The following is a 14,087-nucleotide window of genomic DNA, read 5'->3' on the forward strand; positions in this document are numbered from 1 at the left end:
ATGGCCCACTTGCTTGCCTCTGCTAATATCCCTGGTACTGTAATTACACTGAGGAATTCGCGAGTCCTCCCTCACTTTAAAGTGGCTCCAGATCACAGATGTCTTTCGTGATCCCTTCTTTATAGCCTTCGGGGTGGATGCTGGCACTGGAGTTGAGGTAGTGGGTGCACCCTGAGAAGCAATGCCCGGGGCATCAGTCACACTCTCTGCCTGCACTGACTGCTCTTCCTCATCACAAGTTTCCTCTCTCCCCTCCAGCACTGAAGTGGAGGCTAAGACAGAACTAACTAATCCTCCTAAACCTTCTTCAGCTATTAAGTCTTCCATTTCTGATGAAGGGAATCCCATACAAGATGATTCTTCATCGGAATCAGAAACAAAGAGTGATTGTGCTACATCGTCAGTGCTAACTAGAGGCTGCTGTCGCACTGCTGCTTTTGGGTCTCGCTCCTTTGCTTTCTCCACTACCCCAACTGCCTTGGTTGGCTCAGCCTCCCCTTCCCTCACCTCCAAAACAGGGTCAGAAACAGGTGGTGGTGGTGCATCATCTTTAAATTTAAGTTTTTTCTGACTGGAACTGCCTGCCCCTCCAGAGATTTAGATTGAAACAGGTCCCTTTTTAACTTTAATGGAGGACTGCCTCTTGAAGTGCCTCCTCTGCCAGTGCCAATCGCTTGACGTGTACCTTTCCCTGACATTATAGATTTTAATGTCACTGCCTACTGGGGATTTGAATTAAAAGGATTATTTCTTTATTGGTTGTACTGAACACCACTGTACCAATATATGTGAATGTGGAAAACTACACACAGAGACACACAGTGCAGTGTCTTGCTGTACACTACAACTGAGACTGCTCTATGTGCTCAAAAACAGTACTGAAACTCCAGATAAAACACTGGAAGCCACAGCCTGACTACTCCTGCTGTGAGTCTGCAAGCCCAATCCTACAGTACTCGCTGTGATCCTGCTTGTAGTTGAACAATACCCACTGCCAGACAGCCACTGCAACTCTCACACTATCTCCCACCCACACCACCCAAACCCTGCCTGCAACCTACCCCAGGGGGCAAGATCAGCAGCAAAATGCCACTGCTGGCAGTTGTCTAAGTGGGTGATTCAGAGAGACAGTCTGAGTGCAGTAAACAAAAGCCTGGCTACCTGGCACAGCAGCACAAAAGGACAAAAATCTTTTTCAGCAATAGCAATAGCTCTGATTTTCAGCAATTGAATAGATAATTGAGACACTCTGAGAGAGCTCAATCAGCAAACAACCTTCTCAGATAGAACCCAAGAAGAAAGTGCACTGTGGTACACTTGCTGAAGGTAGAAAAACACCAGGATGAGCAACACAGGGCACCGATTAGCTGAATTTAAAAAATGCTTCGCTCTGATATGTTGGCATTCTGGTCTCCTTGCCAACATGTCCGACCCACTCTATGACCAGGCTATGAGGTCACTTATGACTCACAGGAAAGGGCTGGTTGCTATGGATACTCCCACATGATCTTCCCCTATTGCAAAAGGCTGCTAAGAAAGCACTGTGAACCAAATGAATGAAACTAATATGATATGTTTCATTCGTGGGGGATCGCCATTCGTTTCGTGGTCCCACGAATGAAACGAATAGGGACCTTTTCGTTGTGGATGTGACATTTGTTGTAAACAAATGCACATTTATTTATTTATTTTTAGATTTTTATATACCGGTGTTCCTGTATTATCCCTATCCATTAGTGGTTCATGCTCATGTACAAAGGGCAGGAGACTCTGAAATAAGAGATTCATTGCTCGGATCCCAACAGTGCCACTGTGCCACCTTCAGATATATAGGTGGAATTGAGTTTTTAACTAGAGCCAGAGTATCCACAGTACTCGAGTTCTCAAAACAGGGTAATCACTCTGAGAAATGCTGATGCTGTAAAAGTTGAAAACTTAGTTCCATCCGGGATGAAAGTGTGTTGCTTTAGGTTTGCTAAGGGAAACCTTACTAGAATTTCCTCGTAGTGTCTTGCTTCCTTCTCAGGGAAGGGGAGGTTTTTATTCTCCCTACTTCTGGTGAATTTGCTTCTAAGTAGTTGCTGTCTTCCTCAACCATACTGAGTATCCTGCTGAATTCAGGGACCCATCCAGGCAGAGCTCACACCACCACTTTGCACTACTGCACAGCCCAGATATTGCAAGACATGTGGGGAGGCTGTTGCAAACTGTGGCATCTCGCAATATCAGCATCAGCAATAGATTCCCTCTAGAAGGAATTTACTCCTCTGCAGCAGATAAGGATTTTCTCCCACTTTTCAAAGACCTGCTGTGCAAAACAAACATATCACTTTGCAGCTGTTCCAGATAAGTCAGTGTCATATTTGGGTTATGCACTGACTGCTAAGTGATGGATGGTTCCATCCCCTCCATGTCTTAGATGATATCTATATATTCAGCTGTGAGAAACACACTGTTCTGATAGCTGATTTATTCTGAACTTGTCTAGCAAATCTTACCCTAATCATCCTGGGTTTGGAGTCTTGCATATGACTGAGGTCACTTAGAGATTTTCACCTCCCCTTTCTATGGAGGGAATAAGTGTAAACCTGAAAGTTGTGAGGGTTTGTTGGCTGACAAACTGGTCCTTGTGCATCCAGTTATCAATATTATCTCTTATAACAAGAGGTTGTTCTGTTGAAAGATGAGGCTATCTGTAGCATTAGGACTTAAAGTACTATGCAAAGTGGGTTAGGAGACTGAACTTGGTCTAGACCTCTCACTGATCCGTGATCAGAGACAGAATCTAGATTCCCACAGATGCAAATTCTTTTAGCTTTCTTATTTCCATCTCTTAACAGAGAAGTTTCTGGACTTCTTCCTCAGAATATTATTACCCTAGACTGGAGTCTTGGTTTTATATTAAATTTTCTTTAATCTCTCAATTTACATGGTGTTACATTTGGCTGGCCATGGAATATTACTTGTCTCCAGCATGGCTCAGATGCTATTAGTCCTGTCTTTAGCAGCAAGGATGCTGCCACTATACTGCCAACTTCACTGGACCCTTGAGCCGTGCATTTGACGCAGTATCCTTTGAAGTCCCCGTGGCGGGAAACAGGCCTGCCAGTAATCCTTGATGACATCATGTGGTTGGATTGTTAAGGAAGCCGTGCTTCCTATTTCGCCTCTTGCCTAGTGCAGTGCATGTTGCTCCTACATTCCTGATTCATCCAGCCTTGCCTTGCCCAGCCTGTATCATTCAGCCTTGCCTTGCCTTGCCCAGCCCATCTCATCCAGTGTCTCTTGTGTGACTTTGTCCATCCTCAACCTGAACTCCTGGTATTGCCCTCTTGCATTGGACCTTACCATGTTTGCCTGCTGCCTGTCCCTGACCTCTCTTGTCTGCCACCTGGACCTGACCTCTTGCATTGGACCTGACCTCGCTTGCTTGCTGCTTGGACCTGATCTCTTACATTGGACCAGATTACTCTCATCTGCTGCCTGCCCCAATGTTGGCCTGCCTCTGGCTTCTCCAGTCTGCTGCCTGTTCTGATCCCTGCGTGCCCTTGGACTCTTGTTCTCTCTTCCACCATAGGGACCCACCTAAGCCCTATCAGCCACCAGAACCCAAGGACTCAACCTGGGGGGAGAAGCAGCTAGTATAGTGAAGCTCCAGCCTGTACTGCCTCAGGGTGGGTTCACCAGCTGTCAGCGTAGACCTCATAGGTTCACCTACGAGGTAGCATCAACTACACTGCAGCACCAAGGGCTCACTTCCATGCTGTTCATCACATATGGCCATATGAATACTGAGAAGATGTTGGATTTTCTCAGTTGAGACAGACTCGGTGAAAGCTCCCTGAGTGGAAATTCATCAGGGAGATAATACAGTTGCCCAACTTTGATCTCTACAGGTAGGGGTTGCATTTCTATCCTTGTGTAACCCCATCCCCTGGTGCTGACTGCTACCCGATAGGGTCATAAAAATATTTGTTTTTACTCTTTGGGGCTTGTACCTTCCCAGGCTAGCTTGATCAATGGCTTTTCTTTTCAGGGCCTGGATTCTTTGTCAAGTGGGGGGGGGGGGGGGGGGAGATTACTCCCAAGGCCCCGAGTGCTAAGGGTGATCTCTTGTGTCCTTTGTTATTCTTCCTGGGGAGGGGGAGTTGTATGTCCCAGTGTGTGCTGGAGGTGCCAGATAAAGTCACTGAAGCCACTATGTTAGTTGTCCAAATAAATATTTACTGTTACAAATGAGTGAAAACGGCACAATACTGATCCACAGCACCACAGAATTAGTTGCTTTACAGTCTCCTCTCTATCTGTGCAGGATTATCGGTTGCCAGACCCAGTGGAACTTCTACCCTCCAGGGCTTGGAAAAATAGAGTCCCCAAGTGGTAGGTGTCCTTTAGATGGGCAGAACACCCCTGCAACTGGCCAAGTCACAATGTTACAGTCTCTGTGCAAAGAGATAAACTCTCTCTCTCCCCCCAGGGGTTTGGAAGCATCGGGTGGGTGTCTTCAGAGGTATTAGGCTTGGCCTTCTACTCAGTGGATTTCAATATTTCCTTTCTTCTGATACAGTCCTTGTTCTTTGCTATTGTGATCCCTGATGGGAGGGATCCCCTGAATCAGGAAATTCTCTGTGCTCCAGTCAGGAAGGAAGGGCATTCAGAACTTCCTCCTGGATCTTGAAAAAAACAAATCTTCCAGAAACTGAGGATACCACTGGAGTGTACCCTTCAGCAAGTCATTGGCATCCCCTTCCTCGTCGAGGGTATGGAGGGCAGGTCTTCCCTAACCTGCCCAGACCCAGGGTTCCCCATTCCCTGAGCCAGGAGCTGAACAGGCTCCAGTAAGGTTCCTACCACTTATTTATTTATTTATTTATTTACAAATCTTTATATACCGACTTTCCTCAAAAAGAAATCAAGACGGTTAACAGAGTAAAACGTCAATACAGATCTATACGATCATAGAGATGCACATTTTTGTCAATTAACATCAATAATAAAATACATCATACATTTATAATCTCTATAAAAGACATTTCTAAGTCTATTTAATACACATGTAGTACATCTTAAAACATAAAATATTACTAAAAAATCTAAAAATAGATTAATTTAACTTAAAAAACAATAACACTAAAATTCTATATAATCAATAAGAGAATCTAAGATGTTAAATAACTCAACTTGACTCTAAAAGAGCCTGTTCAAATAGCCAAGTCTTTATCAATTTCTTAAATTTCTGGATACAAGTTTCCGTTCTAATATCAACAGGAAGGGAATTCCAAATTTTAGGACCAGCCAAAGACAAAGTCCTATCTCTAACTGAATTCAAATGTGCCGCTTTTGGAAAAGGAACTGTAAGCAATGCTTTTCCCAGAGATCTTAAATTTCTAACCGGAGTATGGATCCTGAGAGAGGCATTAAGCTATTCGGAATGATCCCCATATATTGTCTTATGAATAAGAGTTAGACATTTGTATTGAATTCTTGCATGAATCGGCAACCAATGGAGTTCTATCAGAACTGGTGTAATATGATCAAATTTCTTCCTATTAGACAAAAGGCGGGCTGCTGCATTTTGAAGTAGCTGTAAAGGGCGAAGAGTGACATTTGGTACTCCTAACAATAACGCATTACAATAGTCCAACTTTGGAGAAATCAGAGCCTGAAGCACTGTGCGAAAATCCCCAGAATGAAGAAACGGTCTTAGTTTTTTTAAAATGTGAAGTTTAAAAAGACCATCTTTATTGATAGCTTTAATATAAGCTTTCATATTTAACTCAGCATCAAGAATAGGACCTAAATCTCTTACTTCATAGTTAATTTTATATGCCGGTGAGAGGGATTTTATCTCACTATCCATTTTCTCAGTAACTTTATTACTCAAATATAGGATTTCCGTTTTGGATCTATTTAGCGAAAGAGACATATGCGATAATAATTGAGTTATAGATGAAGAGTAGAGTTCCCAAAGTTTCAAAGTAGCTTGAAGAGAATCATCAATGGGTAACAAAATTTGGACGTCATCCGCAAAAAGAAAATGCACCAATCCCAAGCCAGTTAAAAATCTACAAAGTGGTGCCATATAAACATTAAAAAGTGTAGGTGACAACGAGGAACCCTGAGGGACCCCTGTAGACATTGATACTGAATCTGATTCTGTTATGTCTAATCTGACTTTAAAAGATCTATTAGCTAAAAGGTAAAGTCCAAAAAATGTACCCAGAGGGAAAAATCCAGACCAGCCAGTGAGTGGACTGGAAAGGAAAACCCCTCCCGATCCTGGTCAGGACCACAAAGCAGGGCTTGCTTGGCTCCTCTGACTGGGCCTGCAAAACAGCCATACTGTTTATCAACCTAAAAGAGCTACCTCCCAAGCTGTAGCAAGGGAGTTGCAATATACCCTAGGGATGTGCATTCGTTTTGAATGTATGCGCAATCCGCAACGGCTAGGTCCCTATTCATTGAATTTGTGGGTTCGTGAAATGTATCGTGAACCCCCACAAATGCAACGTATCATTATCGAATTTACCCCCACCCTCCTGACCCCCCCAAGACTTGCCAAAAGTCCCTGGTGGTCCAGCGGGGGTCCGGGAGCGATCTCCTGCACTTGGGCCGTCGGCTGCCAGTATTCAAAATGGCGCAGATAGCCTTTGCCCTTACTATGTCACAGGGGCTACCGGTGCCATTGGTTGGCCCCTGTCACATGGTAGGAGCACAAGATGGCGCCGGCCGTCCATTGCACCTACCATGTGACAGGGGCCGACCAATGGCACCGGTAGCCCCTGTGACATAGTAAGGGCAAAGGGCCATCAGTGCCATTTTGATTACTGGCAGCCGACAGCCCTTTGCCCTTACTCTGTCACAGGGGCTACCGGTGTCATTTGTCGGCCCCTATGACATAGTAAGGGCAAAGGGCCGTCGGCACCATTTTGATTACTGGCAGCCAACGGCCCAAGTACAGGAGATCGCTCCCGGACCCCCACTGGACCACCAGGGACTTTTGACAAGTCTTGGGGGGGTCAGGAGGGTGGGGGGGTTGTAGCTAATTACATTTAAAGGGTTGGGGTGGGGTTTTTTTTTTGTTTTTCCAACTTTAATGTAAAACGAATACCGAATGTAACTAATGGACGAATCGGGTTTCCCCCCTATGAAAAAGGATGCAACTGATTTGGATCCCAGCGCAACGAATACCGAATAGCAAAGTATCATTTCCTTCTACACATCCCTATATACCCTACCTAGGGGGATGGCCATTCCAGACCCCACAGAAGGAGAAGCTGAATGTGAATGGAACCTCCCCATGAACCATCCTACACTAACTTAACTGTCTACTAAAAACCAGGGCTTACTAATAGCCTGACACTTGTAACCCGAAGTCTGTCTACCTGTATATCTTTTATTCCTCTGGCATCCAGAATGGATTCAGGAGAGAAACCATGATGTGAGAAGAAACAGTCTTAACAGATGGCTTCATGAAAAGGTCCATGAACCTTTTACCTGTTTTGTCAGAATTATGTTCGTATTACCTTCTGAATTTTCATGGATTGATTGACTGCCAATGCGATGCATTTTCAGTTAAGTGAAATTGGTGTTTATCCTACCATGGGTCAGATAAGCTTTATATTGAGTGAACTTCAGTCTAAGCTCACTGCTGACCCTTTCACTGTGTTGTGGGATCTCAGCATGCTCCAAATGGTTATTTGCTCTTTTGTGCCTCAGCAATTTTGTTACCATAATATCTGACCTGGAAAATCTGTTTTTTATTAGTGGGCACTCAACAGGTAAAGTCTGCCACTGACCCTGGAGCCTTTCTCAAATTCCAAGTTTTCCCAATTATTTTGTTTATATGCGTGTTGCTTGTCACTGACTAACATTGTGCATATCTATACAGGCAATCTGTTGTATATCTTTGAATACTAATAATCCGCAGCTTCCTTCTGAGGGGCTCTAAAACCCAGATAGTATAGTCCGGTTTCTTCTTGACATAAAATAACCTGAAGGTTTGTTTTTATTCAGACAGTTGTGTAATTTTCTAACAAAGAACAGAAGGGTCGCTGGTAAATAGTAGGTACATACCTAAAGGAAGGGTGAGGTTTATAAATCTTAAGCTTTTTTCCCTACAGACTGAAGACCAGGCCTCGATGCCTGGGTCTTGGCCCATGCCCAGGCCTTATGCCGAGGCCTGGCCCAGAGGTTGGGTCCCAATGTCTGATCCTTGGACTTGGTCAGAGCCTGGGCCCAGGCCCAATGCATGGACCCAGCCAAGAGGCCGGGACTCGATACTGGGGCCTTGGCTCAGGGTCAGGCCTAGGTCAGGAGATTGGAACCAAGGTCTCATAGAAGATGCCTTATTTCTTCTTCAAATGATACTGTCCATTGAGGACATGTCAGAGAAAATTAACTCCTGCGCATACTGTTTAGTGGAGAGAACCATTTTGATGTAAAGCAGTAAATTGTACTGCTGTACAGCAAAATGGTGCCCTCCACTGAGGCGGATGCACCAAAGTTAATTTACTCTGGTGCATTTACAGCTGCCAATATCATTTGAAGGAGAAAGAAGACATCTTCTATGATTCAGGGAAAAGAAAGTCTTTCCCTGGTTTAGGAATCAAAACCATTGTAGCTAGATTTTGCCCTGTTTCAAACAAACCAGATATTTGCACGGCCTGAAACATTTCTTTCAAGGAGGCAAGAATAGAATCATCCAGAATTCTATAAAACTCAGTCCCGAATTCATTGGTAATAAAAATATTATGCTTCCTGTACTTAAGCGGCCTCCTCCTCTTTTCTTCACCACTTGCAGTTTGTTTCTAAGCCTTGCAGTTACCCTGCAGAGATGGGAGGAGAGGGGTCAGCTGCAGAGACAGGAAGTGCAGTTCTCCTCCCGTGCCTCAGTAGCAGCTATGTGGCTGCTTCCACAGTGCTGCAAGAGCAGGTAGAGGAACCGGGATGCATGGCAGATGGGCTGGGTGTGTCCTAGAAGGCAGAGGAAATTTAGGCTCTCCACATTCAGAATTGAAGATCAAAAATTAAAAGTATGCTGGTTTCCTGTGTTCCATTATCCGGTAATGATCCATCTTTTCAATCAATCATTCTGAAAGATAATCATGTGCTACTTCAGGCCTACCAAAAACAGAAGAGCGCAGCTGATTTGCACCAAGAGGGGGAGGAGAAGGGGAAGTGCACTATCACCAACACCTTCAACAAACCACTACTCCACATGATAAGCCTGAGGAACAAGTCTAGCCCCTGTCGCATGTGTTCTTGCTGTTCTGCTGGCCTAACAGAGAGGGAGAAAAGCTGCACTAACGGGCCGATACAGTACAGTGTGCTCCAATGGAGCGCACTGTTAACCCTCTATTGGACGCGAGTTTTCAACACGCTAGCGTTACCCCTTATTCAGTATGGGGCCGAAAACGCGCGTCCAACCCCCCCGAACCTAATAGCGCCCACAACATGCAAATGCATGTTGATGGCCCTATTAGGTATTCCCGCGCGATTCAGAAAGCAAAATGTGCAGCCAAGCCGCACATTTTGCTTTCAGAAATTAGCGCCTACCCAAAGGTAGGCGCTAATTTCTTCGGGCACCGGGAAAGTGCACAGAAAAGCAGTAAAAACTGCTTTTCTGTGCACCCTCCAACTTATTAAGTCGGAGGTCCCGAAAGTTTCCAAAAGTTAAAAAAAAATAAATTTGAAGTCGGCCCACGGCTGTTGGGTCAAAAACCGGACGCTCAATTTTGCCGGCGTCCTGTTTCCGAGCCCGTGGCTGTCAGCGGGCTCGAGAACCGACGCTGGCAAAATTGAGCATCGGCTGTCAAACCTGCTGACAGCCGCTGCTCCGGTCCAAAAGGAGAGGCTAGGGACGCGCCTGTTTTTACCACCGGGCCTAACTTGAATAGTGAATCACCCGCTCTCCCGCGGACATTACTGTATCGGCTCATAAATGAGTAACGTAGCCATGGCGAGGAGGGGGGGGGGGGCCGGAGAAGGAGTGAAAACACTCAGGGAGGATGACAGGAGGGAGAATAAGTGGGATGGGGCCATTGGGAGAGTAGGATGGCATGGACAGTAAGGAAGACACTCAGGAAGGAGCCATGGGGAGAATAAAGACAGGGAAGATACTTGGAAAGGGGCTGTAGTGAAAGGGCAATGGGGGGGGGGCGAGGAAGGAATGCAGGAGGGAGAACACTCAGGGAAGGGGGCCACATGAGGGAGAGAATAGAAGGGAAGGCATTAGAGAAGGAACCTTGGGTGGATTAGGCAGGGCAGAAAGGTGAGCAACCAGGAAAGGGTCACGGATGGGAGGGCAGGAGAGAGATAACCAGAGAAGGAGCTGCAGAGGAGAAAGGACAGGAAGGGGCTGTAGGTAAAAGGGACCAGGGCAGGAAGTAAGGTCCTTGGGAGGGGGCCATGCTGGTACTGTATGTGAGTGTTGTAGCACTCACAAAGAGGCCGAGAGGAGGGCAGGAGGAAGAGCACAGTTTATAGCAGAAATCATCCTTTATTTGATATTAAGATATATCTATTACAAATGATTGTGGAGTGCATATTATTTATTAATACAAGAATTCGTTTACCATATGGCATTTCAATGCATGTAAAAATTAAAGTGAAGCATGTGGGGGGGGTGGGGAGCCATGAAATGTTTGGAGGTTGAAAAGGGCTCCATGATCTCCAAAAATGTTGGGAACTCCTATTCTAGTGCTTTGGTTGATTAAAATATACCACCATTCTCTTTAAAAAGAGAGAAACGGGGGAAATCCCAATGGCCAGAGCATTCCACTGTTCATTATTCTCCTTGGAAGGTTTTGATAGGTACTTTAAACTATTTCATGCTTCTTTTTATGTCATTCTGCACCTGCTTAAGACCAGGGGACTGATTTGGACACAAACACTTCTGAAGCCTGTTTATAGTCACTGTTTCCTGCTTCTTACTGCAGATTCGTGCTGCTTGTATCTAGATCTAGGGTTGCCAACTGGCTCCAGATTTTCCGGGCAGGTTGATCCAGTCCTAGTTTTACTCCCCTGCCTTCAGGTACTTATAGTCCTGCTTTTTTTAGGGAATGCAATAGGGAAATCAGAATAAGTCCCAGTATACAATGGGGTAAAACCAGGATTGGATCAACCTGCCCCAAAAATCTGGAGCCAGTTGGCAACCCTATCTGGATCACTTGCTGCTTCTTCTAATAGGAAATAAACTAAATATTTTTTAAACCTTCCTATGGAGTACAAAATGTCCGATGCTGGGTTTCAGAGCCTGACCCCAGTTTCCGTAGGTTCAAAAGTTACAAAAGTGGTCAAGCAGAGAGTGTAGTTGGCCAGGCCCAGAGGCAAGGGCCATGTTCTCTCAAGGCAGACAGGAAAAAGTACTGACTGTTCCCTTATTTCATACTCTTTCATTTTCTCTTCCTTAGACTGCCAAACTCATACCTTTGAATGCGCAACCCTGCAATCTAGCAAGCAGAGACTCAATCCGAAAAGTAGACCTAAAAAATCTGAAACTTTTATTCTTCTGGAGTTACCAGCAATTAATATTACAATAATAAAAATCAGCAAAAGGAGGAAACATAGGAATCAGCGGCAGAGATAAACAGCACAGCAAAACAAATACACTTTTACAGTTCCTCTTCTTTCAGATCTTCATCTAAGTTTCAATCAATTTCTCATCCCTTTTTCAGTGCCTTGGAAACTCTTCATGCAAGTCCCATAGGTACTCACATCCCTCCACAAAATCCTTTTCATCCAGAGTCTCAGCACTGCTGATCAGCAGATTCCCAGCAATTCCCACAAGGCTGTTGTGGTCCATAGGTCCCCTCTAGGTGCCCTATGTGCACAACGTAGGAGCTGGCTTCCTTGGTGGCAATGGCCTTACTGGACGTGCTGTATCAGCGGACCCACCAGGAATCCCTGCTCAAAGTCTCACTCAGAAAATTCCAATTCAGAAAATCTCACACTCCCACCCTGAACAGAATCTTATGCTGGAGTAAAAATGTATCCTCATCCTCCCAAATGGTCAATTGTAACCCCCTCTTCTTAAAGAGGCAGATAAATATCCTGCTATATACTCTTCAGTGACAGCATAAATCATCATGAAGCAAAAGGTGATCACATTTGGACTGGAGACAAAAGGACATTTTACTAGTGACATAGAATCAGATTTAGGGCCTGGTTTCAGCCTGTCATATTTTGGGTACACCATGTTAAGAAATTTCACAAAAAAAGCGTGATTTAGTGCGCATGCTAGGTTTCATGCCAGGTCTTGATTGCATGAACTTTTGTACCACATTGAAACTCTGCCATTAGTTTATCAGCCACAAGCAAAAGCATCAATTAACACACTTAAGGCTGGAATGCAACCATGATATTGGAAAGAGATGGGTGTCTGCTGTGACAATATGAACTATGTCCCATAAATACAGCATGGAAAGCGGCAGAGTGCAAGCATTTTATCAGCACACGTCTCTCCTACCTCTGAAATACAGATTCAAACCCATATCACAACTGGCATTAATTGGCGCCCTTGTTGGTAGTCTCAACGGGCGGGCTAAAGATAGAACGGCCTCAGGTATCAAACTTGAGTTATTCTCTCACTTTCTGAGACTGTTTCACCAAGACAGAGTTGATGCACGTGGGTAGGACTGTGAATCCCAATGTAAACTCTGTTGACTGCTTTGATGGTCTTAAAGGAATTGTGGTATATCAAGTAAATAAAATAATAATACAAAATAATAAAATGGAAACTTGAACTGTCATTCTTTATGCTGTGCCAGTCCACGGGATAAATAGAGGACTTTGGTTTCCAGTGCTTCTTACTTCCACACATACCCTTCATATGTCATGAAATCAGTTAAAAAAAAAGGAATATAAAATATTTGCATCGTAGCTAATTGTATGATTATTACATTCATTGGTAAGGTGTTAATCCTTGTATACCGTCCCATCCCTCTTTCTTACCCGATTGATAATTTCCTTCGACCACCTGCACAGTGCGGCTTACAAAGTCAGGACTCAGAGAGTTCACAAATGAACTCCAAGATTGCTCCATGGAAAACAGAAAAAATAATCTCTCCTAAAGGATGTCCGTAGTAATCCGGAAGGAACTGAACTGGGTGCCTGCTCTTTGCACTTAATTATAGTTCTCAAAGAAAATCAGGAACTAGATAGTCCAGGAAAATCCCCCAGAGGACAAAAGAATAGTTTGTGGTCCAAAGATCATTGAAGATGTAACTCATTTACAGCAAAACATCGAGGCTCTTGTTTTTAACTCCTTCACAGCTAAGAAGTTAGCCCCACTTAGATGGTCAAAGGAGTTCTCTAAATCTTTTTTTCAGAAAGCCCAATGCAGTATTTTTTTTTTGTGTGTCTGCACCTGTGCAATGTTCAATGTGTGAATAAGGAAGTGGAATATGCAGACAACAGAACTTGTGACGGGACACATTATTAGCCTTCCTGTGACTGTGAAGTTTTTGGTTTGCAGGAAATAATATTGCTTTTGGAATTATTCTGTATACCTGCATTTCTTTTTCTCTGATTATCTCCTGGCCCTTCCCTGGTGCTGCCTTATAATGCTAATTCAGCTTATCTCTGTCTGTAGGAAATAACTTTGCTTTTGGAATCATGGGTATAACGTCATAAGCACCACCAAAACCAAAACAAGGTGTGCTGTACACCACTATCGTGGGAAGGAATATTGGAACAGAACTTCAGCAGGAACTGCTAAGCAGCCGCCTTGTCAAGTTGGAAGTGCCTGCAGTACAAATCTATCTGGGAACTTTTGAGTTTTGCTGTAGATGAGTGGGAGTGGTTGGATCGCAGATTCGGCACAGCACACAGATGCTTCAATAAACTAGATCCCCCCCCCCCCCCCCCCCTAGGCGAGGCCCAAAAAGTAGACATTAAGTCATATTTTCCATGGCTTATCCTCATATTCCTGTTCTTTATAATCAGTAAAGGCATTGGCTCCCACCTTGCTTTTTTTTTCCTTCAGAGGAACTCCATGAGTAGCAGAAAACAGAACACTGTCAGCAAGGAGTGAATGTGAAGCTAAAAGTATAAATCAATGTTTCTTATCCTGTTCAAGACAGCTT

At 44.4% G+C, this 14,087-nt stretch overlaps 1 protein-coding gene across 2 annotated transcripts in view; it reads right to left on the reverse strand.

Moving 5' to 3' along the window:
* The window catches only part of LOC115085238 (protein THEMIS3-like), a 77,093-nt gene extending 63,975 nt beyond the window's left edge, over window positions 1-13,118 (reverse strand). For both annotated transcript variants that reach the window (XM_029591016.1, XM_029591015.1), the window contains exon 1: window positions 12,955-13,118. In XM_029591016.1, the coding sequence (XP_029446876.1) occupies window positions 12,955-13,045 (91 nt within the window). In that variant the 5' untranslated portion in view covers window positions 13,046-13,118. The remainder of the gene's footprint in view (window positions 1-12,954) is intronic.
* Window positions 13,119-14,087: the final 969 nt, after the last annotated feature.

The sequence above is a fragment of the Rhinatrema bivittatum genome, chromosome 2 (assembly GCF_901001135.1).
Source record: "Rhinatrema bivittatum chromosome 2, aRhiBiv1.1, whole genome shotgun sequence".
NCBI classification, from domain to species: Eukaryota; Metazoa; Chordata; class Amphibia; order Gymnophiona; family Rhinatrematidae; genus Rhinatrema; species Rhinatrema bivittatum.